This window comes from Gadus chalcogrammus, chromosome 4 (genome assembly GCF_026213295.1).
Source record: "Gadus chalcogrammus isolate NIFS_2021 chromosome 4, NIFS_Gcha_1.0, whole genome shotgun sequence".
Taxonomy (NCBI): Eukaryota; Metazoa; Chordata; class Actinopteri; order Gadiformes; family Gadidae; genus Gadus; species Gadus chalcogrammus.
The window spans coordinates 14,172,000-14,199,905 of NC_079415.1; the positions used below are offsets into that span (position 1 = coordinate 14,172,000).

General features: G+C 46.0%; 1 protein-coding gene across 1 annotated transcript in view; it reads right to left on the bottom strand.

Annotated features, from left to right (window-relative positions):
• LOC130380596 (netrin receptor UNC5D-like) overlaps positions 1–27,906 on the bottom strand; it is a 159,475-nt gene that overhangs the window by 15,354 nt on the left and 116,215 nt on the right. Inside the window, exons 5-13 of the mRNA XM_056587841.1 lie at positions 26,186–26,360; positions 25,751–25,918; positions 18,319–18,483; positions 17,732–17,764; positions 8,754–8,939; positions 5,871–6,074; positions 3,942–4,172; positions 3,203–3,287; positions 622–627 (exon numbers count right to left, since the gene is read on the bottom strand). Coding sequence (XP_056443816.1) covers positions 622–627; positions 3,203–3,287; positions 3,942–4,172; positions 5,871–6,074; positions 8,754–8,939; positions 17,732–17,764; positions 18,319–18,483; positions 25,751–25,918; positions 26,186–26,360 — 1,253 coding nt within the window. The remainder of the gene's footprint in view (positions 1–621; positions 628–3,202; positions 3,288–3,941; positions 4,173–5,870; positions 6,075–8,753; positions 8,940–17,731; positions 17,765–18,318; positions 18,484–25,750; positions 25,919–26,185; positions 26,361–27,906) is intronic.

Sequence of the window (27,906 nt, forward strand, 5' to 3'; positions counted from 1 at the left end):
CGCTGGGGCCAATACTTCAGCAGGTTGTGGTGTGGAGGGTCTGGGTTGAGGGGGAGCATGATGAAACACTCTAAGCACCCTCCCGTCCGTGGGTGTAAAGGACAGGACCCCCGGGCTACATGTTGAAACATTTGGCTTTTCCTCTTGAAGCATTGGTGACCATGAAGGACATGGAATGATTCTGCTCCCTCGGAAATGGCACCATAAAAATGGATAATGTAACAATGGGCTATTGGCAGTTCTGGGGGCTGTTCTTAAGCTCTTAAGACCTTAAGTGCCCTGGCAGGTCAATATTTCAGCATGCTTCTGAAACAACACCAGCACATACATTTGTGTGACATGGTTGATGAGGACTTGTTCTTCAGCCAGAACACACAGAACGTCCAAGGTCAGAACCGTCATGTGATCATGCTTGTGTTCATATATCTATAAATCAGAGCCACAATTACATTACAGAGAGTCCAGGTCATTGGTTCATACACACAGACACCCCATGAAGTATCTAACAACACCAATTGGTGGTGCTTGAGGAGTGGGGGTCTCGAAATTTGGCGGTAGCGTCACAAATGCACAAACAAAGGCAGCAATATCTCCACCAAGCACAAAGCCAACCTTTTATACTCTGAGCTAGACAGAGGAAGATTAAAGCCATCAGACTGATGGACAGCGTGGCGGCGGAGGACAGGCGGTCGCAGCACAGCGCGCAACGCAGGCCTGATGGGTCGGTGGGCAGCCCCTGAAAGCCCGGCTGGCCCCCGGTTCTGTTGACAGATTAGCTGGGGCCAAGGCAGCTCTTGGCCAGGGGCCCGGTCGTGGCTGGGAGCCCCGAAGAGCGGGCAGCAATTGATGGGACCACCATCAGTCATACAGCTGGGCTGGACACACACACACACACACACACACACACACACACACACACACACACACACACACACACACACACACACACACACACACACACACACACACACACACACACACACACACACACACACACACAGACTGACACTCTTGTGTGTGCCCTGCTGTCACCAGGCCCTCGCAAGATGGCCGGGCGCTATGAATGCAACGTGTGCGACCACAGCGCCTGATTTAGAATCAGATTTTTATGTGCACTCACACTCACACTCACACTCACACGCACAACCACACACGCACACACCCATGCACACAATTTGGGAAATCGTATTATTGTGTTATCGCTTACTTAATATTATACCATGGTCTGGGGGAATACTCAATTCTGATTGGCTGCAGGGTGTGCATTAACCCCTGATATAAGGACACCTGCTAAGTAGTTCCAGTAAAATCGTCTGTTCAGCTGTCTGTTAAGTGCGAGCTGTTAAATTGTGAAAAATGAATTAAACTGTACTCAGACAACTTGGTTATATGCTTTAGACCCTAGAGAATCTGTGGTATAAAGGCTGGGACGAATTTCAAATTATAAATATGTACAATGCATAAGGTTAGCTCTCTGGCTCATAGCTGAGCGGACTAGAATGTTAAGCTTGCTGGTAGTTCTACCATGAGGACTCAAATCACGCGCGGCTGGCCGCCAATCACCAGCTACCAATCACCTGCCTACACCTGCTCTATAAAGAGTAGTCTAACATATGTCTTTGCTGCTCAGGTCTTCGTTCAACGCAAGAAGCGTCTGGTTTCTCCTTGGGTTTCTGGAGATAGGGAGGAGATTGTCTGACAGCTTCTGGTCGGAGCCCGATGGAATGATGCTCCTCCAGCAACACCCACTCCTTCTTCTCCTCCACCAAACACTCTCCCCATACCACCCACTCCTCCTCCTCCACTACTCTTCCTCCACCACCACCCACTGCCTCTCCTCCACCCACTCCTCTTCCTCGACCTCCACCTCCACCAGATGGGTCTTTCCGGTGGGTCTCTCAGAGAAGAGATGTTCACCACTACACCACCATGAGTTCCCCTGTGTAATAATAAAACCTCTTCAACTAATCTTCAAATGCGGTTAAAGAGAAAAGAGGGAAAAAGGTGTGATGCAGAAGTTTGATTCCTAAAAGACGCAGGCGATGGGGGTTCTAATCAGTCCAGTGGAATCTACGGGGAAAGCGCGGCGATGGCTAACCGGTGACAGGTTAATAACTGACCCAACTTAACGACATCCGCTCTGAGGCATGAACGCACCGCGGCCCAGGAACATATTTCTTCAATCTCTGTCGTTCCTTCGTCTTATCTAACCCCTTTGCGATGCGCGTGTCTCTAACGCAGCAGCAGGCCCCCCCCCCGCTAAAAGCCAGGCGTTATGAATGTTTATTTGTTGCTCGTCTGGTTCACCCGACTGAACCCCCAAAAAGGGGATTGTCATCACAGAGAGAGAGCGGAGGAGAGGAAACAACAGCGTGTTTGCAACATTTGCCACTTTAACCAGTCATGACAAAAGGAGAGGGTGTCATCACTGGGCTGTCTCCAGGCGCAAAGCAGACTCTAAGTATAGCCCTCCATTCTGCAGTGCACAAACACACACATACACACACAGCCACACCCACACACACACATACACACAGCCACACCCACACACACCTCTATTGGTGACACATCACGTCCTACCCTGCAGTGTGTGCAAGATGAGCAAAGACCTCATACCGTGTCAAGTTAGTGTGTGTGTCTGGCACTCAGTCGCGGTGTGTGTGTTTATGTGTGCGTGTGTGTATGCATGTCTGGGTGTGTGTGTGTCTGAGCGTGTGTTTGAGTGTGCGTGCGTTTGTATTAATGTGTTTCATAGAGAAATAAAAAAGGAAAAGATCCAAAGGGAAAGGAAAGTAGAAAGAAAAGACAAAAACTGAATTATGTATCAACAAGGAGAGGAATAAATGAAAGACTGTAGAGGGAGAGCACAGAAATAATAGGAAGAAGGTAAGTCAAAGAAATGAAAGAAGAACGTAAAGTCAACCGAGAGCTCCACTCCGACCAAGGAGCAGGTGTGTGTGTGTATGCGTATGTGTATGTATGTTTGTGTGTGTGTGTGTGTCTGTCAGTATATGCGTGTTAGTGTGTATGTTTGCATGTGTGTAGGTGTGAGTGTGTGTCTGTCTGTCTGTATATGCGTGTGTGTGTGTGTGTGTGTGTGAGATTATGTATGTGTGTGTGTGTTGATATCGAAGGGGGGTGAAGAGAAGTGAGAATAAAGACCTGGCGGGAGGCGGCCTCAGACCCTCAGTGTGGGCCTCACCTGCTGTCCTCCTGGTTGATGATCATGTACATCTCCCAGCTCGTATCTTCAGCTATCCCTCCGCGGGGCACCAACAGGCTAATGCCTACAGAGAGACACAAGCATGGCTGATCGTCCAGACATAGGAGGTAAACACACGCACACGCACAGGCACAGGCACAGGCACAGGCACAGGCACAGGCACAGGCACAGGCACAGACACAGACACAGACACAGACACAGACACAGACACACACACACACACACACACACACACACACACACACACACACACACACACACACTCTCAAGAATACACTTTGCTCCTTCCTGTCACAAACAATAAGTGTCACGCGTCAATCTGAAACGTGTCCCCGCTAGGGTACCTTCAAGAAAGAAATCATATTTGAAGCTTGTGCTCTTGTGCTTCGTTTTCTCAGACATCACAATTCAGAATAATAACGCTCAACGACACTTTGCCGCACATAACATTGAACAGAACACTTGTACGCAAACATAAAATAAAACATTGAACACGGTCTCATGAAATCAGGACCATAGGACTGGAGGAAGGTGTGTCAGGAGGAGAACCGCTGGTTGAGAAGCCCTTGTTTCATTCTGTCTGTCATCATCTCTCACCAACATTTTCTCTTTCCCGAGAAAGAGAATCTCTCTCTCTCTCTCTCTCTCTCTCTCTCTCTCTCTCTCTCTCTCTCTCTCTCTCTCTCTCTCTCTCTCTCTCTCTCTCTCTCTCTCTCACCAGTGTTGGGTACGACCAGCCTTCCTCCGGCGTGGCCCAGCACCCTGGTGGTTTTCAGCGGGGGAGGAAGAGGAGGGGGAGGAGGCCGGGGCAGTCCGTGCGGGATGAAGAGGGTCTTCCCCCTGCGGCCCAGCGTGGCGTCTACGCCCACGCCCTGGTAGTCCGGCGCCACGCCCCGCGGGAAGGTCCTGGGATCGGACATCATCGGGTACTCGGCCCTCTCCCCTCTCCCTGGAGAGACGGACGGATGGAAGGGACACACACCCTGGTCTTATCTTTCACCATCACCTCCCCCCCTGATTCATGAGGTACTGACGTCAAATAAAGCTGGAAAGGGGGTCCGCTAAGCATAGTGCACTGACCATGTAGGCCAGGGGTCGGCAACTAAGTTTGGCCTCGGGACAATTTTTTTCCAGCCAGTAGGTGGCGGCCCAGAACATTATCAAAGGCTAGTTCAAGGAATTGATTAATGAAAGTGCATCTGGAACTGCGACGCACGTAGGCCCGTCAGCTGGCTTAGTCATATGCCTACCAAGCACTAGATGACTCTTAAAAGTCGTAGCCTACATTTAAACAAGTGTATGCCCTAATCACGTAAATGTCATGCCTTATCACGTTGGGTAGTGGTGTTGCTGCACTGTCTCCAAAGAGACAATGCAGCGATATCATCATGAGCAGTTCTAACTGGAGAGAAAGTGAAATCCGCGAGCTGCTGATCATGTGAGAGAAGGTGAAGCAGTCATATTTAACAAAGACGTTGAAAGATCGTGCGATCTACGAGAGAGACGCAGAGGAACTATCCTTACGAGACTTTTGTCAGGATAAAAACCCTAACCCGTCCCTAACCCAAAAAATTAAGAATATGTTGGTGTTTTTGCTCTTAGCAAATGGTTAATCGCGTTTGTAGCCTACACTCAGTCGTGAACTAATTCTTGCATGTGAGTGTCCTCATTCATAAAAAAATAAAAACATTTGGGAATAGGCAAATTATTCTAAAGAGGTCTAGACTCCTTGCGCAGCCCCGCCTTCTCCAGTGAACCAAGAAAGCCCGCGCCATGACGAACGGGGGATTTTACCCCCTCGGCTTTACACAGGAAACTCGAAATAAGACGGTGAAATCGCTGGGCGTGCCAAGCCTCGACCGAACCGGCTTGGCAGTGTAGTAAGGCCTTATGCTGGAGAGAGGGCAGTAGTGCGCACCTAAAAAAGCAGCCAACCACTCTTAAAACACAACACAACACAACACAACACAACACAACACACACACACTAACGCACACCACGGTGGGTGTTGATTGACTGCACGCACACACACTCACATATACACACACCATGGCTGGTGCGGACTGACTGCGCACACACATAAACCTCCGTTCCTAGCCTACTCACCGTTAGAAGAGCTGTAGGCAAAGTAGCCTCATCAGAAACTCTACTTGCGTTAAACAGCAAAGCCTCTGAAGTTATAAATCATATAACTTCAGATTAATCTGGCGTGCCAGATATTATTGGATAGGTTCGATTCCCACCTGTGCTCCTATGCTACACGTTTTTTCTTAGCTTCTCTGATCTGCTTTCCTGTCTCTTTTCAGTGTACTGTTCATAAAGCGACAAAGAAAAGCATGAAATATATTATATAAAATAAAACTGAAATCAGCCCTGATCAAAGAATGCTTTGGGGACGGCGCCGGAGCGAATATTCAACCAAGGAGACTGAGCGATAAAATGAAAAACTGACAGGAATTAATTGCTTTTTTGCGGCCTTCTATCTGAACATATATATTTTTACAGGCTTTGTGCACCTTTATGGACAGGACTGGAAATACCGACAAACACTTCGACTCGAAAGAGAAAGTAAACGACTTTAGTCGGAATCAAACCGGAGACTCAGCAAGCCGCGTCGTCTACGTGGTGAGAGGCTCGCACCACCAACCCAGCGAGCTGCATTCAGCACTGCTACCGTCTTTAAAGGCGTTGTGTGCCGTACCTTTGACCATGATGTCGGGCAGCGGGTCCAGCAGGGAGTGGTCGGCCATCAGCTCCTTGTCCATGGAGTCCTGAAAGCACATGGGGCTGGTGTAGGTCCGCGACCCGCTCAGGTCAGGCTGCATGGACGAGTTGATCAGCAGGGGGTTTCCTGGACACACCCAACACACAGACACAGGTCAACCCCACCCAGGCAGCGTGACCAGGCAGCGCTGCTGTTTTGTCAAGGTGAGTGGGAAATGGACTGCATTTATATCATGTTTTTCTGGCCACGCAAAGTGTTTTAGCCTTATAGCCTCACATTCACCCATTCATACACAAATTCACACATCTACGGCGTTGTCAACCACGCAAGGCAACAAGCATGGTTGACACCGTTCTTAATACATGACATAATAGGCATCCCTCCTTGCCGCTCAGGGTCTATCTCAGGGAATCATTCCAAACCACCCACTGCCACTCATCCACCCACCTCCACTTTAAGGCATCACTGGCTTGGATCAATCCAGATTTATTACTAGATACAGTCCAAGCATCCGTTTGACAGTTTACAGATAAGGACGAAGAGAGAGTGAGAGAGCAAGAGCGAGAATGAGAGAGAGAGAGGGACAGAGAGAGAAAGGGAGTGAGAGAGAACGAGAGAGAGAGAGCGAGAGAGAAAGAGCGAGAGAGAGAGAGAGAGAGAGTGAGGGAGAGAGCGAGAGACCGAGAGAGAGAGAGAGAGAAAGGAGCAATTTTCATCATGCTGTGTGTGGTATTTTTATTTTGGGGCATGGACCAATTATAATTATTTATGAAATGACGGCTTTATTGGCTCATATATGGAAAGAGGCCCAGAGCAGGGTGATAGCCTTCGATGTGTCCTGCTGGTTCATCAAAATGCACTTGTTGTCGCTCTGAAATAAGATCACGTGGTGACCCTTCAATTCAGGCGTGGAAAATAAATCCCCTGTTCTGAGAATCTATTTCCTATTTAAGGAGTGAAATACATCAACACATTATTTTTGTGACTTCATCTTAACTGTAACTTCATTCGAGTACAATTGATGATTCAGAATAGAGTGCAATCAAAAATAAACTGTCAAGAGTGAAGAGATTGGAGATGGAAGTTTCTTCCTCATTTTGAAGGAATAACAAATAAATTAGCTTATCGGGAGGTAATCAGTTTTTCTCCAGAAGATTGATCCACCGGAGACGGAAGCCGAAGGCACAGATTGTTCTTGACATTTACGATATCTTAAGTTCGATTTGTCCAATAATTTCAGTACGAAAGGTATGTACTACTGCAATTATAAATTATAGGCTACATAGAAATGTTAATTGGGTACAAATGTCAAACGAATGCATTGTAATTTGTAATTTCCGCTTATAACTATAAGAGCTACCATGACCATAGACTGATTAAAGTCATCGGAAATATAATCTTTATTCCCCTCAATATCGTGATACTCTATTGGTTGAAGGGCCAGGTTAAATTAAGATACTTTGACATGATGAAAAGTTGAAGCTAGCCAAAGCCAGCTAGCTGCCATAACACCGGATATACCAACACACTTCTTATCTGTTTTTGTGTCCGGCTTTGCAGACATTGAATCAGGCTCTTGGTCAGCAGTGCCTTTAGTGGTGGATTAGTCTTAGAACTAGGCCTGTGTTAGAAGCCCTGGCCCAACCCTGTCAGACACGCAGAACGACAGTTGTACAAGCAGCAGCAGCGCAACAGCTAAGGTCAGGGATTTGACCTTGCCAACATATGGAGCTTCCTGTAGCTTTAGGCTCTGTTTACACGAGGACGCTTGCCGGTAGAAACGACAAAATATTTTATCAGAAGTGCATTTCGTTTAAACGGTGACGGCGTTTTTGGGGCTTAAAAATGCAAAAATCTGAAACCACCCTCCAGTGTGGAAAACTTGAATACGCTCCGCTGTAGCGTTACACTGCAAAGACGCAAAACTCTGCTCAGATCTGCTCACGTCGTGTACGCGTTTACGTCAAATACATGCGCCAGTACAGGGAAATAAACAAACATGTTGGATTATTTCCATACGTCGGACCTTCAAGCTGCTCTGGCAGCTCTAATAAACTTACAGGAGTCTTTCCATGAAATGTACAGGATATGTACAGATAGTATTACTGAACAGAGAAGAATCTGTAATTATGTTTTGGTTTTCGCGGCACAGATAAGAGAAGAAGGAAGATTCTACGCATGCGCTCAGACATGGCGGTGTTGTGTGAAAGTGTATCACAGCACCACCTAGCCGCCTGTCATGCATCGAATTCCACACACTTTTGCATCACCGTATGCACGCAGATTTCCTCCCGAAAACGCTTTTCTAAATGCAGAATACAAAGTGAAGACGCGACACCACTTTTGAGTCTTCTGTTCAGACCGTCATCATGTAAACGTAGCCTTAGATTGTCCATCGCTAGCATGTTCCATCAGAACAGACAAGGAGAAGCCGCTAAAGACCAACCTACGTCTCTCACCCGACCTGAAGGTTGGGATCCATGCTGACAGTCTCCTAACGAGGACTGAGGAAGCAAGTGGGGGGGCCAGAGTTTTATACTTTTGTAAGGTTGAAAGGCTGGCTGGAGGCAGCCCGTTGGTCGTTTCCCTGGTACTTCCTGATTTGATGATATAAAGGGTCAGGGTTTGCATAACAAATGACCATTCAACTCCGTGAGTACGTGCCTTGTTCAAAAGATACGTGTTAAGTTACTCAATAAAATGTGTGATTGCAGTAATCAGTATTAAGTATTAGTGAGTGAGTGAGTGAGTGAGTGAGTGAGTGAGTGAGTGAGTGAGTGAGTGTGTGTGTGTGTGTGAGCTGACCTTGGTGGGACGTCTTGTAGGTGAAGGACTGGAAGCCGCCGGTGAGGGCGGAGGAGTCGATGACGTCCACGCCGTACTCGCTGTGGCTCCTCCGGTACAGAGTGACCACCACGATCAGGACCACCACCGTCAGGACCCCCGCACTCAGCCCAGAGTACAGCACCACGTCACTGCTGCTCTCCACCTCTACCGGGGGGGGGGAGGGGGGGGGGGGGGGGGTGGATGAGAGAGAGAGGGAGGGAGGGAGAGGGAGGGGGAGAGAGAGAGGGAGGGAGGGAGGGAGGGGGAGAGAGAAGAGCGGACGGAACAAGGAGAATAAAGAATTAAAGATAAAAGATCAGGAGTTAAAGCTAAGTATATTTGGGGGATTTTATAGATACAGACGCCTCTGGTTGCTAGCACCCATTCCCTTAATCATGCTATAAAGAACTATTATTCTCTTTGAAAATAAACCAACAACTGAAAATTATTCCAGTTGTCTCTACAAAACGTTTTTGTCTGCTAGAGGACTGTGAACTGTGTGTTAGCTTCAGCGGACTTCATACAACTTTATTTAGGTTTTATTCCTGCTGGTTTGAAAGTGCATCGTGAAGGATTGTGTGTGGGTGTGTGTGGTAGTGTGGTAGTGTGCTGGAGAGAGACAGAGAGAGAGAGAGAGAGAGAGAGAGAGAGAGAGAGAGAGAGAGAGAGGAGTGTGAGAAGCTAGTGCTAATGAGGATCCACAGAGGGAAAGCACTTCTAATCAAACCAACACCTGAATGTCATTTCACAAACGGCGTTTGGGTCTGATGTGTGGTGCCACGGATCCGTCCACAGGGACCGTCTGACAGAAGCAATTCATTGAATTAGCTCATCACCGGCGATTACCCTGTAGCCGGTCCAAATGGCACGGCAGCATGAGACACGTCCCCCCACCAAAAAAAAGAGCTGAGAAATGAGTTTCAGCTTCAGTTCTTCAAGAAAATAATGAGCTCTGTTGAAGTAAAGAAAAAAGGAAAAGGTGGACTTTTCTGGGGACGCCTGATAAGTATCCAGAGGCTTTATGGGAGGAGAATTCAGCCCCAGTATGCAGCGTTGGTGTAAACAGCTACAGTAACAGGTTAATCGAGGGCTGGGGACATTTCGACAGATGCAGCTGCATCTGTTGAAGCGGTCTAAACTGTTGCCCGGCGTCGATAAACAAACACAGACACGCGATGACAAGATAGGCAAACACAATGAGTTTAGGCCATTATGCATAATCCGTGATTGAAGTTAACACGCATAGATCTGGCAGACATGTTGGAAACGTTGTTCATAATGTATGGAATGGATGAGCTGATCGCAAAGCTTTTTTTGGTGGAAATAGGATAGTTCTGAACGACGCATTGTCAGAGAGATTTATGTGTGATGGATGTCGTTGAAGGAGTAGCGTTATGTCTTAATAATGTACTGAATCAGGGCTGTGACATTAAATGGCGTTGACAAATGATCTATGTTATGTTCCGGAATAAAGTACTTCCCTGATATCGGTTATCCTTTATTCCAGAATGTTCCCGTCATGCAGTTTCTCAACATAAAGAGAGGGTGTATAGTCTAGTGCAGGGATTATACATGTAATGCAGATGTATAGTCCACTGCATTAGCTTTTGTGAAACTGCTTCAACACAAATAGTTTTTTCCTAATCAACATCTGCCGGTGATATCAACGTCCCAGTGAAGGTACTCACACCGCTCTACCACACTGTTAGATTTCAGCTTATTTCTAAACTGTTCGGACAGACTCTGCGTTGTGTATTTTCAGTCGTAGTAGTAATTCTTGAAGTCGAAATCAAAGCAGCTTGACAGGTTGGATTAGAGGGTTGAATAGATGGTTTATTCCAGGATGTACAGCGAGATACAGACTTAGGTTGAATAATCTATAGTGGACCCGGTGGTCGATGACTTGTTCCTTGGCTGTCGAAACCCTCTACTCGTCGAACCAAAGGGTTGGGGCGAGTATAATACAAAAAGGGGATAGATGAATAACACGTGAACAGACGCACTCTCAGCCTTGATAAGGTATTTGGCCCTGGCTATGTCCCGGAGGACCAGGTTCAACCTTGAGACATAACAATGGCAGAATGTTGGGGATAACACCTTGTATCAGTATGAGAGGCCCTGGCCTGTTCCTAGACTAGAAATGTGAACAATAAGAGAGACACTAAAATACACCAACATTCTACATTCCTCCCTCTTGATCATACTAAACATAGTTTAAAGATCACCCACAAAAAGAGAATTCAGTGTATTTTCTGGTGACCCATTAATAATTAACTAAATCAATGAAAGAAAGCATAAAAGGCAAAAGACAAGTAAATTCAAATCATACACAAGTAAACCAGGTGTAGGCCACTATAATAAAGAAAATAACAAACTCATTAGGTTACACATGATTAAACCAAAACAGATAAAAATTTTAAAGAATCAAGAAGGTCAACTGTCCAGGCCCCTCCCTCTGCTTGGCAGTGAAGCTCCACCATTCTTCAATAGCTTCCACTGTTCCCAGCAGAAGAAAGTGGTTCTGTTCCTCTAAACAAAATTAATGGCCTCAGTGGAAGGCCTAGCCTTAGAAACGTTGCGAAGTTTGGGGCACCAGACCTTGCGATGGGGTGGGCTCTCTAACACAGCCACCCTAAGGGGGGCTAACAAGATCGGGGCAGTCCCCAGGGGGGTCGTTCGGGGGGCGGTCATTCGGTGAAACACACAGAGAGCTATCTTGACGACCACATAGAGCATAATAACGGGAAGGACAAACGGCTGTAAGATTTGGACTATCTGAGAAAACATGGACCCGCCCAACCCACTTAGCCATCCTCCCAAAGACCAACCAGCCGTTTCCGACTTCAGCCTGGCCACATTATCATAGATGTCATGAACATAATTAGACACATTCGTAGATGCATCGGGGACGTATGTGCAACATCTCTGGTGTAAATGGCGCTTGATAAAGAAACAGTACCCTACAAGATGCACAGCAAGGAAGTCCAATAGATACTGATGTTGGAAAATCATTGTTCTAAGCCCGTACAATTCATGATTAAGATCAGTCAGGCCATGGCTGGAATCGTTCCCTATAGCGTCAATAATATGTACTAAATCTCTAATCTCATCCAGAGCAATTGTGACGCCATAGTTTGGAATGATAGCAGCAAAGACTCTCTGAGTTGGAGTAGCAACTGCACGCTTAGATCTAATTGTAGCATTACTCTTCAAATGTTCCTCTGACACAATCTCCAAAGCAGGCACTATATAGGCGACATAACATGAACCACTCCAATTAGGAGGCAGATATGAATAAGCGTCCTGTCCACACACAAACATGGTCCCATTTACCGCAGGTAAGGCATCAGTGGCAATCATTTGGCCAGGTGAATCACCAGGAACGCGGGTTACTGGGGGTAGGGGGACATTCACCAAAAGATTCTTCTCTGATATGGAAACCTGTTCCTGGCCCACAATAGCTGAATATGAACACACACTCCTACCCATATCCCGCCCCTTTTCTTCATTGGTCCAACAAATGACACCCTTAGGAGCATAGCTCAATTTGATCTTAATTGGGGGGCCTGCATCCATTGGGACAGTGTAATAGGAAACCTGTGGTGCTGCTACAGATCCAGATCTAGGGTTACCTCTGATGACATCATGTTTATAAGCTGCGACATACTCGGGGATGGTGAACGGGACAGCGAGGTAAGGATATACCTGAGATGAAGCTGGCATAAGCCCACAAACCCAACATGACTGCTCCCCTTTAGCCTTAGCTAACCCATGGGCAGTTTGTAAAAATGTGTTATCTTTGTGGATTACATCATGGCTGTCAAATGAACAATTTCCCCCTGTAAATAGATGGCACAACAACATCCCAAACAATACTGCATGACTCAGTTGGTTTTGAGTAGCAGTTGCAACAGAGTTCTTTTCCAGTTGATGGCCACCGCAGGTGTGATGGGGGATGAGGATGAAAGTTCGTAGTAGGGCGTCAGGACAAACACAGACACAGTTCAGTTCAAGGACTCATCCCAAGGACTCAACAAGTGTCCGTGTCTCCTGGATCTCCCAGGTACGATGAAACATGAAACAAAGAAAAAGTGCAGTATCAGTCATGGGGGAGGCATTGTCACAGCCTCCAACAGTAATAATAATCAACTATGGTTTGTAATTGTCTTAATGATTCGTTAAACAATGAAAAATGATCATACAAAAATAAATCGCTTGATTCGAAAATGGTTATATCAGTAATCAGTAATCAGTCATCATAGTTCTCAATAAACCTTGTGTGAATGAATGAATGATTGAACCTTTGTTCAAAAATAAAACAAAACAAATAAAATGTTCTAAAGCTGAGCAGTTGTGTCAAGAAGGAACCAACATGAATTCTCAATTAGATAAGCGACAAAGGTGACAAAAGTCCTAGCATCTTTCGAAGATTAACCTCTCGTGAAAATAAAGGAATGAAAATAACAAACACTCAAACACTCCCTCCTCTTCACCCCGTATCAGTTAGTTTGCGTGCCAAATCTAACGAGTGTCATTCCAAGTCTGTGTTATTGTTGGTTTCCGACATTGAATCGCATATGCGGCTGAGTTCTTCAGCACTCTGCCACTGTAATTTCTTCCATAGTTCCTTAATTTTGTCTGAGCGGTTTTCGTCCCCTGGTTTCTCGTTGGGGCGCTCACGGTACATCTTTCGAGGGGCTTTACATTCTCTTTGCCAGTGTCCAAATTGTCCACAGTTGTGGCATGGTCGAAGTTCTTTCTGTCTGTCTGGCGGGAGGAATCGTTCTCTATCTCTGTTGGGCTGGGGGAATCTTTCTCGTTCCCTTGCCATTCCCTTCTTCTCGTCAGCCAGGAATCGAATCCTGACTTCTTCATCTCGATCCACCTTTTCTCCGAATTCCTTGATCTCTGCCATTGTGCTGCTTCGGTTGTCCCAGCCGGGAAACCTTGTCTTTACTCCCCTTCGGATCTCCGGCAGTACCTGCTGGAGATACATGGTCTTCAAAGGCAAGTCCTGTGACTGGTCGATGGTGTCCATATCATATTCAGTTTGGCCTGAGTGCAGCAAATAACATTCGAAGAAGCGCTTGTTGAACTGGTCCAGACCCTCATCTTCCTTCTGCAAACAACGTGTGATTGTTGTCCAGTTGACCTGTGCCTTGGAGTGCTTTTGGATCCACGCCTTTATGGCCTCCCATCCCTTCTCTGGTCTCATTCCGTCTTCTCCAATGGCCTCTTCCACCTCGTATCGAATCTGGGTGCGCTCAGTGCTGCTCAGGTGTTTGAACAATATGGCAAGCCCATCGTAGGGGTGGAGTTCGTACAGAAGCATCAGTTGTTTCAGTTTCATCCATGGCTGTAGGCCTGCTCTCTTTGGGTGGTCGATATCCGCACTCCATTTTTCGATGTTCTTCGGGCTGGAGGGTTCATAGAGGATTGTGCGTCCCTCAGCGCTTTCTATCTTCTTCAAGGGCCTGAGGTTAACTATTTCGTCTTTCTCATCAACCTTGTTCAGACAGGCAATGCTCACTGCCCTCTTGTGGGCAGACTTGCGAAGACGCTCTCCCTCTTTTTCTTCTTCTTCACTCTCCTCTTCCTTGGATGTGGTCTTGATGTGTGGTGTGATTGCGCCTCCCATCACGCTGCAGTGTGGTTGTATGTTGTCATCAAATCCTCCAATGCGTGATTCATTCTTAGTCACTGGTCCAGGCCTCGTCTGGGAGAATTGTTGTATTGGGGGGTTCGGATGCAGAAATTGTTGTGGGATGGAGGAATGTGGTGTGACAGGGGAGAATTGGGGAAATTGTTGTGAAACACACAGAGTGTGTTGAACAGGGGGAAATTGCTGTGGGATCTGGATCGCATCATGATTAGCATAGTCAGGTGGGGCAGATGGATTTCCCTTCCGTGGCACGTGGGGGGTACTGCAGATGACCGGGTACTCGCCTATAAAGCTGTTGACGGCTGAGAGAACACTGTGTCTTGACTCCTGTAAACCACCAGGTGGCGACGATGGCTGCATCGGGAAGATGTATTCCCCATCTGGGCCACACGATGGCAGTGTGGGGTACATGCGACCATAGACTCCCAAGGCTCCTCCTCCGTTGCCTTGGTCACCCCCCCTTGGGGGCCCTGAGTCGAGGGGGCGGGCCGCTATCAGTCCTTCTCTGACTAGCGTCTGGTGTAGGTCTCTCTCCCGAGTCAATTCATCCTTTAACAAACGATTTTCATCGGCAAGCAGTTTGATTTGCTCTCCATTCTTTCCCTTTGACCAACGAATTTCATCGGCAAGCAGTTTGATTTGCTCTCTTGTCTTTCCCAGAGCATCTTCATAGTGAGCAGTTGTCTTTTCCAATTCATCTCTCTTTTTGTTGCTGACATGCTTGATAAAGTAGCGTTTACTCTGAGACAATAGTAACAACCCAACTGGTTCACTTCGTCTAGTCTTCTTGACCCAGTCTTTGAAAACCATCCAGATCGATTCCTTTGGCCAGCGTTTAGTTTGGGGGTCCATCGTTATCTCATATGTTATGCGAAGTTTATCTTCGGTTCCTTGCAAATCATGTCTGTCGTTGAAGAATCTAGACAGAGTCTCGCTAATTGAATAAATATCAATCTCTCTAACCTCCACTTCAAAAGAATCTTGTTCTTTTCGTTCGGATGCATTGGGACTTTGATTGCTATCTTCTTCCTCCTCCTCTTCCTTCTTCCTGCCTTTACCTTTCGGCATTTTTTCTATCTTTTTCTATCTGTAAAGTAACTAAAACTAGCGACCAATCGCTGCTTAGAAAGAAACAAATAGACGCCTCCCACGGAGGTCGGTATGCCAACAACAGATGATGGCACACTTTTTCCTTCTTCAATATAAAAAAAACAATATATGTGATTCCTCGGCGGGGATCAAAAACAATATCTGATTCCTCGGCGGGGATCAAAACAACATAGCACAAATAAAAACTCTAGCGATTCATGTAACCTCACCAGTAATTCAATACAAATACGGTTTCACTCCTTGTCCAGCAAGTCGTAAAACAAAACCCCTTAGCAAACCAAACGTTTTAAGTTATATTCAGGACACGTATCAACATTGACAAACTAGCAAAGATGAACAAATCACTTGGATGACATGCTATTACAATATTCTAGGACTCTAGCCCAGAACCAAAGGCCTTATTCAACAAACAAATCAACAAACAAATTCATATGGCGTATATTCAGTGATTAAGCGCTTAATCACTAATACAGGTTTTCACTTCGTCAAGCTCTTAATGACACAACTTCATTACTCAGCAAATGTAGTGCAGCCTAATAGTAAAACAAATAATAATAATCACAGTTATGTGTGTGTAGATTATTTTAAGATTACTTCCTTGTTCTTTTCTCTTGGTCGAGAGTGTGGAATGAGATTCAGTCACCGTTGATTCCCACGTGGTGCATGGAGATGCGCTGGTTCAGCCGCGTTGTGGATGCGGGTCCCTCAGCAGGGCAGGCGTTGATCAGACGTCTTCCCAGGCAGGGCGCGCGCTCTTCTCGGTCACTGGGCAATCTTCAGAGGCAATCGTCTTCTCACTCCTCTCTCTTCAAGACGGTGTCACGGCACCAAATGTTAGATTTCAGCTTATTTCTAAACTGTTCGGACAGACTCTGCGTTGTGTATTTTCAGTCGTAGTAGTAATTCTTGAAGTCGAAATCAAAGCAGTTTGACAGGTTGGATTAGAGGGTTGAATAGATGGTTTATTCCAGGATGTACAGCGAGATACAGACTTAGGTTGAATAATCTATAGTGGACCCGGTGGTCGATGACTTGTTCCTTGGCTGTCGAAACCCTCTACTCGTCGAACCAAAGGGTTGGGGCGAGTATAATACAAAAAGGGGATAGATGAATAACACGTGAACAGACGCACTCTCAGCCTTGATAAGGTATTTGGCCCTGGCTATGTCCCGGAGGACCAGGTTCAACCTTGAGACATAACAATGGCAGAATGTTGGGGATAACACCTTGTATCAGTATGAGAGGCCCTGGCCTGTTCCTAGACTAGAAATGTGAACAATAAGAGAGACACTAAAATACACCAACATTCTACAACACACACAGCAATTAGTAGTCATTAGCTTGGGGCTATGAATCATTAGGCAATAAGTCTCTATATGCAGGACGCTCATTTTTCTGAAATGGATCCTCAGATATCCATGGCCCAAGTCGGCGATATCCTGCGACCCTATGTGTAATTCAGGGGACAGCCAGTGCGGCCCGCCCCCTGGGTTGCAAACCCCTGGTCTGGTGGCGGGGGGTGTTACAGAGCCCAAAGGTTCAGGTTTGAACCCAAACAAAGTCCTTCCTACAGGCCTATGGTACGGTATATATATTGTTGACACAGTCTTTGTGAGCGACTGAAGAGTACAATGTACTTGATGACATGCGTTTCCTTATGCTCCCTTTGCCTTGTTCTGATTGGTTCAATGTCACCTATTCCTCTCTAGCTGACTAGAAGACGAAGCCGCACTGCCATGTGATCCTCGAGGCTATCGGGCAGGTCAGGGAGGGGTTAGGGTGTCAGAGGAGTGTCCCCAATTTTTTTTTCAATACGGGCGTGAGCAGAGCCCTTTGTGACTTTAATTGTGATTAGATAAAAAAAACTGACCCCAATGCTAGGGACATATGACCACATGGTATTTTTATGTAGGTTTATATATTAGTGATGACGTTGACCCATTTGGTCATGTTTGGCTGAATTGTTTCCATTGATGTACAGCTTTACACTCTGAGTGGATACGAGGATGGTGGTGTGTACCGTAATCCTATCATGGACAACGCTCACCCAGGAGAACCCTTACCATGGAGAACCCTAACCCTTACCCTTGAGAACTCTTAACATGGATAACCCTAACTCTGGAGAATCCTAACCCTAACCCTGGAGAACCCTCCCCCTGGAGAACCCTCCCCCTGGAGAACCTACCTTGTGGCTTGATGTCATGAAGCAGCTTTCCATCTGCAATGACAAGGACACAATGAATGTCTGGTTTAGTCTCACCTCAAAGCTTTTGGGTGTGTGTGTGTGTGTGTGTGTGTGTGTGTGTGTGTGTGTGTGTGTGTGTGTGTGTGTGTGTGTGGTTATTTATTTTAATTTGTGTGTATTTACCTGTCTGTATGTCTGGTTATTTATATGAGTTTTTTGGGTGTGTGTGTGTGAATGTGTATTTATATGTGCCTGTGTGAGTGTGTGTGTATTTATTTGAGCGTTTGCGTGTGCGTGTTTATACGAGTGTCTGTGCGCGTATTTATACGAGGGTATGCGTGCGCGTGTGTGTACATGAGTGTCTTTGTGTGTTTATATGAGTGTGTGGGTGCACACCCCTGCCTTTGCCTACAAAGTCTAATCTACGGCCACAAAGCCAGACGCTCCCCCTGCTCCCTCCTGGAGGACCACTGAGTCCATAAAGGAGGGTAAGATAGCGTCTCCGTCCTGAGGACGTTTAGCCCCAACGGCCCCTAGAGGCCCAGCGCTCTGGCCCCAGGGCCTCAGAGACGTCCGGCCCCACTCACTCTGTATGCAGAGGCCCCCGGTGCAGTTGTCGCCCCTCAGCCCGGGGCCGTCGCAGGGCCGGCCCCCGTGCCGCGGCTCGGGCTCGGCGCAGTCCCGGCTCCGCTGGCGCCCGCAGTCCACGCCGCACGCCGTCCACAGGCTCCACGGGCCCCAGCCGCCGTCCACTGCAACACACAGGGAGACGTGAGAGGGAGAGAGGTCCATACACACTAAGGAGGTACATACATACATAGATACTGTGGCAACCCGACCCGGGCCAATTAAGGAGATGCAGAGCACCTGAGGAACAGGTGGAGAAGCAGGTCTTAAATAGCCTGCTTCTCCACTCAATCAGGGCTCTCCCAGCCATGTGGCTCCTGTACGAAGAGACCGGTCCCCTTGGGTGACGGGATTCCACCCACGTGGGATAGATCCGTCGATTCCTCCAAGGTTTTTTCGTTGTTATATTGTTTTCTAGATGAGACATTGTTTAATTTAGGATAAAACATGCCTTTTTGGCTTTTGCCCATCAAAGTTGTGTCCTGTTTCGGGAGGTGGTGGTTCACTGGAGAAGGCGGGTTGCCACAATAGATACAAATGTACATACATACATACATAAATAAATAAACATCCATACAAACATAGATACACATGCGTACGTACGTACGTACGTACATACGTACGTACGTACGTACATACTAACATACAAGTTCATACATGCATACATAAATACATACATACGTACCAGTGGCGGCTGTTGGTTTTTAAAGTGAGGGAGGAAGGGCTGTGCCCTTGGTTGCTAATGGCCTGCTTGCACTGTTAGTGGCGTATGGTGGCATAAGTATGTGAGACTCAAGTTGTTTCAGGGTGTTTTTGTGAACTACAAAATAGCAGGGAGGGATAATTATGTGAATACATTTTTTACAAATCCACCGTTGGTAGCATTGTACTTTGAAAGCTGGTGGGTAGCATGTCTTGGACTACAAGGGCAGAAGGAAAGGATGCATAGGCAATTAGTCAAATCAGGCCTACTTTTGATTTGTAAAACTAAATAAAATCAGGACCAAAGAGACCAAAAGTGATGCCATTTAAAATGCATCATGCTCTGTATCATTCAGTAACATCGTTTCCACAATATTGTCGCGTTTTTTGAAGAAAATAGTCCAATCCTTGGTCGCTTTTAACTCACTTTTTTTTTTTAAACTAGGCCTATTTCGGTATGGTTACTATGAAGCAAAAGGGAGGGAATTGTATCTAACACGTGTGAGAGAAACGGGCTTAGGCCCGAGTCTCTCCGCGGGTCTGCCTATCACCTTAATCTGAACTCCGCACAGGTTCACCGTGGCCGGTGTGACGTAATTGCTCCGCCCTCCTCACCTGTCTAAAGGTGCTGCCATCTGTGGCTGGAGTAGTTATTGCAGCTTATGTGTTCGATCCTGCTTCCTAGTGGCTATGTGAGGGTAATGCAGCTTGTGTGTTCGATCCTGCTTCCTAGTGGCTATGTTGGGGCAGCTTATGTGCTTTAAATACATAACAATATCAAACAGAACAGTCAGAGTAACAAACAATCAAAAGAACAACAAGAACATAATTTCCCAACTATTTACATCGGCTGTAAGCCTAACATTGTTTGAGTCAAATGTGGATGTTAATGGATGTTTCAGAATGTTGCTCATGGTGTTAAGCCAATTAAGATTGAGGGACGCTCCACGTTTTCGCCACCCTTTCAGACCGCTTGGTAACCCAACAGAGGAGTTTCTAAAAAGATGTAGTCTCAGCGCGTTCATTCGGGACGTTGCCCAACTTTTGGCGGTGGAAACGCCAATATAAGCAACCGAGCCACACCGAACCGCACCGCTCAGCGGAAACGCCAATAAGCGAACAGAGTCGCACTGTACCGCAACGAACATTAGCGCACCGCTCGGTGGAAACAAGGCATACGACTAAGCGCCAGGTTCGTTGGTTCTCGTAGCCTAGGCTTCAGAGGATAACCCCTCCTTCCGGGCTGCTCCAGAGCCAGAGCTCCTGCTTATTGGTTCATAGCGCAGCCAACAGACGTAGGCGGGATCCAGATCCCTAAACTAGTCACACCCACTCAGAGGAGGACTTTCCTCCTCTCTCCTATTGAACCCCATGTTATTCACCGGCCGCCAACACTTTCGGGGAAATTAATGGGAGTCAATGGAGGCTGAGGGAGGAACGTCCTCCCTGAAGTAATTGTCAATAGGTGATAGGTGGTGCTAATGTCCCTTTACCCAGGGAAACAAACATTACCTAAACAAAGGCATTAAAGTAGTCATATTTAAGGGAATTAATAAATTACAGTAGTCTGTGTAATGTTAAGGAGGTTAGCTTCCTCCCTCTCCTCACTGGAGGAGCCTCCACTGATACGTACATATATAAATATAAATACATAGAAATGTACAAAAATATGTATGTACACACACACACACACACACACACACACGCACACGCACACGCACACACACACACACACAAATAAACGTATACATACCAATAATGCACACATACAAACATAGATTCATACATACCCAAAACGCACATACATGGCAAGCGTTTAACACTGTGACTCATCAGAGGTCTGCTTCACATTAAGAAAAGCAGAGGGCCTTGCTCCACCGATGGGGTAAAAATGTTCGGTGTGCCGGCTGCATATCAGTGTTACTGCCACTTTTGTCTCCTTCATCGCTTCATTACATACAAAAATACATACATGCATACACACACAAACAATTGAACATACATACAAACGTTCATACATATTTACACGTACATACATTCAGGACGTATTGAGTTAACCCTGGTGTGTGTTTGGGTTAGCAGAGGCTTCAAGGAGTACTTGCTGTTTATCTATTGCACATAAAAAGTTCATATTCTATCATTTTCTGACAGTGCATGGTTGGTTTATGTAATATTTCCCTTCATTTCAAGCCAACAAGACAAAAGTTTGTGCATGAATCATGTTAACCAATTAACTCTACCTCGTAAATCAAGTCATGGTAAAGCCCTCCTGGGGTAAACCATCTGTGTGTTAAACAGGGGGGTGCACAAAGTAATCTTTAATTACATGCTCTCCGATCCAATCCACAATTCTTTTATTTGTATTTAAGGACTATTACGCTCTTCAAAGAACCACCAGAAAACCAGTAGCTATAATAAAAAATATAAATGAATAATTTATTTGACAGCTGACAAGCGACTTAATGTAATTGACTGTACGGCATTTGGCTTATATGAACCTTCCCAGGAGTTTTTAACATCTGAAATGATTCAGAAACTAACGAACGGCTTGTACATGCATGCAGTCAATCAAAATTCTTTATGACTTTTTTAAACTGGCAATTACTGGCCATTTCGTCATGTGACAGCAGCTCATTTGAATCTTGACAACCGCATCTCAGAATTTCTCCAGGCAGATAATTGATCATGAGATGGATGGTGATCCAGAGAGAGAGAGACAGAGACAGAGACAGAGACAGAGACAGAGACAGACAGACAGAGACAGAGACAGAGGCAGACAGACAGAGAGAGAGACAGAGAGAGAGAGAGACAGCGAGAGACAGAGAAAGAGAGAGACAAAGACAGAGACAGAGAGAGACAGAAACAGAGACAGAGAGGGATAGAGACGGAGAGAAAGAGAGAGACAGAGAGAGAATAGAGGGAATTTTCAGAGAGTGAATTTTAGAGAGTTACTAGAGGAAGGTTCTTCTTTATGTAGTTTTGGGAGTGGTAAGAGGGAACTGGTTGGAGATGATTACTATTGAAAGGAGTCAGTGGGGGAGCGAGGCTCCAGTGGTTAGGCCGGTCTGTTTTCTGTCTCTAGCGGAAATTAGGGTCGGGCCACAGCGAACCCTGACACCTGACCAGTGGTGGCAAACTGCAGGTAGGCGAGCAGTTTGTCCTGTGTGTGTGGTGAGGTATAAAGTTGTTCAAGGAAGAATTGCTCAGATACTGCAGTATTGCCCCTCAAAATTCCTCCAATACTGCCTAGTGTTGGAAGTAAAAATTCCTCAGATAATGCCTAGTATTGGAAATCGGTGAGTCAGCTGGTCTATGTGCCGATCCGATGCATTTGACTAGCTCATTTACTACGCAGGCAAAGATAATCACAAACACGCGCGGTGGGTTATGCTGCGTTCGTTAACGGTTTGGGGTGGGAAGTCGGGAGTGGCAAACGCGTGATCTCCGAACTTTGTGCCTTCGAGCTACTAAGTCGGAAAAACATAGATGCTCACGCTTGTGAAGCATCTATTTGTACTTGTTCACAAGTACAAATGCATTATTATAATTTGAAATAAGAATGTTAAACGATCTAGTTTGACTGAAAAATAACTTATTTTTCAGGCACACTAGATTATTAAAGAAAGTTATGTACAATGAATTATCTGTACATATATTTACATTACATTTTTGTTATTTAGCAGAGTTTAAAATTTGTAGTTTTCGTTGACAGCCAGTTACCCGAATAAACATTCCTGTCACATAGTAGAACCCTTCAATAAAAACAAGTGCTATTAGTAGTTTCAATGCTAGATGCTGTATTTGTTCGTGTTTTCACAAAGGGTTTAACCTGAGCCAGGACATACAACAATGATAGCAATAATTTCACATCCAAACAGGGTTAGTAGTATACAGCTGACGTATATTCCCCCCTAAAAAAAACATACTCAAGTTCAGGTACCGGAATTGGTATGGGGAAGGAAAAATGGTATCGGAACATCTCTAGCGAGGTACTAGCTTCTTGTCAAAACAGACAGATTACGGACGAGGAAGAGTAAGAAGGACAAGAAGAAGAAGAAGAAGAAGAAGAAGAAGAAGAAGAAGAAGAAGAAGAAGAAGAAGAAGAAGAAGGGATATGACTTTGGAGTATTTTGGTTGGTTGAACCATTTGTGGAGAGGAATCTTTTGGTTTTTGCCAATTGCTCAGATCTGTTGGGTTTAGCTATCGCTATTTGGAGCGAAGAGTTGAAAGAATTGTGAGTCACAGAATATAAGCCAATCGATATCCATGTAAACAGGCATTTGTCCATAAACACCACTATTAAGTATATATTCATGTTCTCATATTCATTGCTGACTAGAGTAATGAAACTGTATTTTCTTTATTGAATTAAAAACTATATTTAGGTTAGAATATGACATAGTATAAATACTGTATATAAATATACATAATTCCTTGCATCACAAACCTTGGTGAAAGACTAATTTGTGAGACAGGATTAGTTCCTTATAAACATACTCAATAACGTATGCATACACATACATGCAAACGTCTTTATTATATATTGATGTTATTTATACTGTAGAAATTTACATTAATCGACTAGAAAATAGTTTCTTCCATCCAAACAAATGGAGGGGCCATAAAATGGCCGACATCACAATAGAGTTGTGTCCATCTGCTTAACCATAACCCTAGTAGGGATTAGCTGCTCCCAAAGTGAAGGAATTTTCCATGGCTGTGTGACTTTCAACAAAACTGGGAACGTTTCACACAAGTGATGAAAAGGGAAGAGAAGGGGAAGAGACGGAAAGGGCGAACGACGAAGGACCAACTTCAGAGAGAGTGAGTGAACGAGTGAGCCAATGTGAGAGAGAGAGAGAGAGAGAGAGAGAGAGAGAGAGAGAGAGAGAGAGAGAGAGAGAGAGAGAGAGAGAGAGAGAGAGAGAGAGAGAGAGAGGTAGAGAGAGAGAGAGAGAGAGAAGGGTTGGAAATGAGATCGAATAGATCCTTTCCAAACCTCTGACAGAGCACAAACGTGCACAGCTTGCTTACAAAAGCAGCTGGACCAAGCCTAAATTAGAAGCTACAACCTCTCTTTGTACAGCTTCCTGTGGTACTGTAGTGCACCCGGCCACCTTTCCTTCAACCCCCCGACCAAAAAAAGGCAAAAGATGCTGTTTCTTCCCCTCTCCCTCTCACAGGAGAGGGTCTGTATACAATGTTACACCATCCGGCTGAACTTTAACACAAAGTCACTTTGATTGTGTCATGTTTCATCAAGCCTCCTCTCCACCTTGACGCTTCCATAAAGATCCACCCCTCTTTCTACTTGTTAATCTAAATGCTAATTTTTCTGTTGTGCAAAAAGAAGGAACGGACGAACAAACGAACAAACTAAAGAAAGAAAGAAAGAAAAAGGAAAAAAAGAAATACATTCAGGGGTGGGAACAGAATCCCTCTGAAAGAGAGAGAGAGCGGTTTTGGTTTGAGGGAAAGTAGGAGGATTGTTATAAAAGTAGCCCTTTTCTCTCTATCTCCCACTGTAGTTTTCTTATGCACAAGCTGGCTGATAACACAAAGTCAGGGCTATCGGTCTGGAAACACACACATGGAAAGTGCAGATTACGTTGAGGATTAGATATCTGGCTCTCCTCCTCAGCACTTTCACAACTTTAAGCCTCTCTCTCTCTCTCTCTCTCTCTCTCTCTCTCTCTTGCTCTCTCTCTCTCTCTCTCTCTCTCTCTCTCTCTCTCTCTCTCTCTCTCTCTTGCTCTCTCTCTTGCTCTCTCTCTTGCTCTCTCTCTCTCTCTCTCTCTCTCTGCTTGTTTTCTTTCTATTTCATCTGTATGCTTTCCCCCCTCGCCCCTCCCTCTTATAACTCTTCGTTCTCCTCCCATTCGTCCTACAGTAACCTACAGAGTGAGACCTTGTCCACGGTCAAATGACCACAAGTTCAATATAGGGGGGGGGAGAGGAAGAAGGGGCACCCAGCGATGGGGTGCAGGAGAGATGGGTCATGTGGAAACATACCTCGCTCCGACAAATGAACAACCGCTCTGCTGACTCAGCATTTCTTCCCAGGTGGGGAGAATAAACTAAAAGCCTTTTGTGCAGTTTCACTGTGAACAGTTCTGTGATTCAATATTCACTGGCTTGTTCGATTCCCCATATTTTCTTATTTTCTTTGGCGTTGGGTGCCACTAAAGTTGTGGCGATGTTAAATCTACATGACATGTGCGTTTATAGTGTTTTTTTTCCCGTTAGCATAATTTGTTAGTTCATCTTGAAGCTGCTCTTGGTAAGAATTGAGAGATGTAAAATAGAGAACCAGATTTTGAACCAAACAACCAACATCCCTTAATTTCTCCACCAGTGCAAGTGAAGCATTTCATGAATCTGTGATTGACAGTCAGCTCCAAACGGATATTCTCACATCGCATTTCACTCACTGATAGCTGACGGATGGTGACGCCATTTCTAAAACATTTAATTAAAACATTAGCTCGTACATTTGACCTACAGCATCTTGTAATGTTACGGTCATTTTACTGCACAACACTTCTTTATCGTGCTTAATAAGACATGGTGTGTGGTTGACCTCTCCTTACTGTGTGGTGAAGCTCACCTGGATAGAGTGTGTGGAGCTCACCTGGACACAGTGTGTGTGGTGGAGCTCACCTGGACACAGTGTGTGTGGTGGAGCTCACCTGGACAGAGTGTGCTGCAGGTGCTCTTCTGCACCGACATGCCCTCGCAGAAGGCCCCCCCGTTAAGTGGCGCTGGGTTGGTGCAGGTGCGCGAGCGCTTCTGCAAGCCCCGCCCACAGCGCACGTTACACAGCGACCAGTCGGTCCACAGAGACCAGCCGCCGTTCACTGGGAACAAAAACACACAAACAAATGGGTTAAGGCTATGATATGTGGAAAATAATTCAATTTAACAGAGATGTATTTTCATCATATTTGTGTTTTGTTGTATTTACTGACTTTTGTATTTGTGTCGTTCCTTTTGCATTTGGGTTGTGTGTTTTCAATGTTTTCCCGTAATGCGCTTTTGTTTATCCGATTTTGTAAGCGTTTTTGGATGTGCATTTCAAACGACAAAATTAAGCTAATATCTTGCCTCCTGCTAACCTAGCTCACCGTAAACGACCACGGCGGCGTTGGCGCTGCGCCGCTTGGCCACGATGTTGCTCGCCAGGCAGGTGTAGTTGCCCGAGTCAGACAGGCGGGCATCAGAGATGATGAGGTTGTGGTCGGCTCTCGAGCCGACCTTAGCGTCCGTGTTCAGCGGTTCGTCGTTCTTCAGCCAGGATACCTGCAGACGGAGGAGACGGGGTGGACGGAGAACGCTGTTAAAGCTGCAGTCGGTGAGATATGAGGGTAGTTAAAGCAAGAGAGAGTGGGAAAGAGCAGAAGAGAGCAAGATTTTGCAAACAAACAACCTAAATAAACGCCCCGTCCACTTCCGCCGTTGAGAAGTCTTGCGTTCATTCACCTTCATTCACCTGTGGTCATATTTGATTGACAGGAAAGATGGATTCCCTTTAACAAATAGGGAAGAGATGCCCTGATTGGTTAGAAATGAACCGGGCGTGGACTGTAGTCAAGGTAGGCCTTGTCTCCTGTTTTGTTTGTACAGAGGAAAACTCAATCCCGCAAGTGGTTGAAGCTTTCAGAAGGGGATTTCAAATCTGTATTTCTACAGTGGCCCGTCCCCACAGTGTTTGCAACGGTTTAATACTGCTGGCCGGGTTTGTGTTCACCAATTACACGCTCACAGATCCCCGCCTCCAGCTAGCCTACATGAAACCAAAAAATAAATTATGAAGTGATGGAAGTGAAACTCCCAGTTCAGCCGGCTTTAGCTTGTCCTCCTCAGACTAGGCGGGAACCTAAATTCTGTTTCGGGAGACTAAATCCAAAGTAAAACACATTTCTGAACATGTAAAACATTGTGGGGGATAAATTCCTTCAAAATGTAAATGTTAAATTTACATTTGTCTTTTAGAGGCCAGACAGAAGCCGGCGGTATTCTGTCTGACGTAACCGAACCGTGGGCATTAGGAGGGCTGGGCGCGGGTCAGATCTCCTTCCATTACTAATTCAGCAGTGGCTCTAGTGAGTGAATGTAATTAGGAATTACAAACGGAGGAACGCTCCGCTGGCCGCTGCTCCGCTTGCCTGACTGGCTCTGTGAATTGCTATTAGAGCGTTGTTGGCCTGAGACTTTCATTGAGGAGACTGACTTTGGGCTCGAGGGAGGGGGGGGGGGGGGGGGGGGGGGGGGGGGGGGGGTGAGGGGGGGAGGGGGGGGGGGGGGGGGGGGGGGGGGGGGGGGGACTGTTGATTTATGGCTCTGTGTTGAGGATTAAAAAGTCAACATTATTCTCGAGGCGCGCGCGTGTGTGTAGTTTAGGCTAGAAATGTCTGTGACAGATTGTTTGCGTGTGTGTGTGTGTGTGTAAGAGGGAGAGATTGGCGTGGATGTGTGCATGTGTGTGGCAGTGTGGGCTTACATGTGTGTGCGTATGCCTGTTGGTTACGTGCGTGAAACGCGCGTGTGTGTTTGTTTCCTGATCTTTGTGTAGGTGTGTGTGCTCCCTGTGTACGTGTGTGTGTGTGTGTGAGTTCCTTGTGTTTGTGTGTGTGCTCCCTGTCTGTTGTGTGTGTGTGTCCGTGCTTGTGTGTGTGCAGGTGTGCGTGCCGGGGAGCGTCTATTTGCCGAGGGACTATAACAGCAGCCAAAATGCTCCGAGATTGCTTTGCTCTTTCGCACCCAGAAAGAAAAATGTAGCTGTGAAATCAATAAATCAGGGGGCGTGTTGTCACAAGTGTCCGGCTTCTGTTTTCTTCTTCTGATG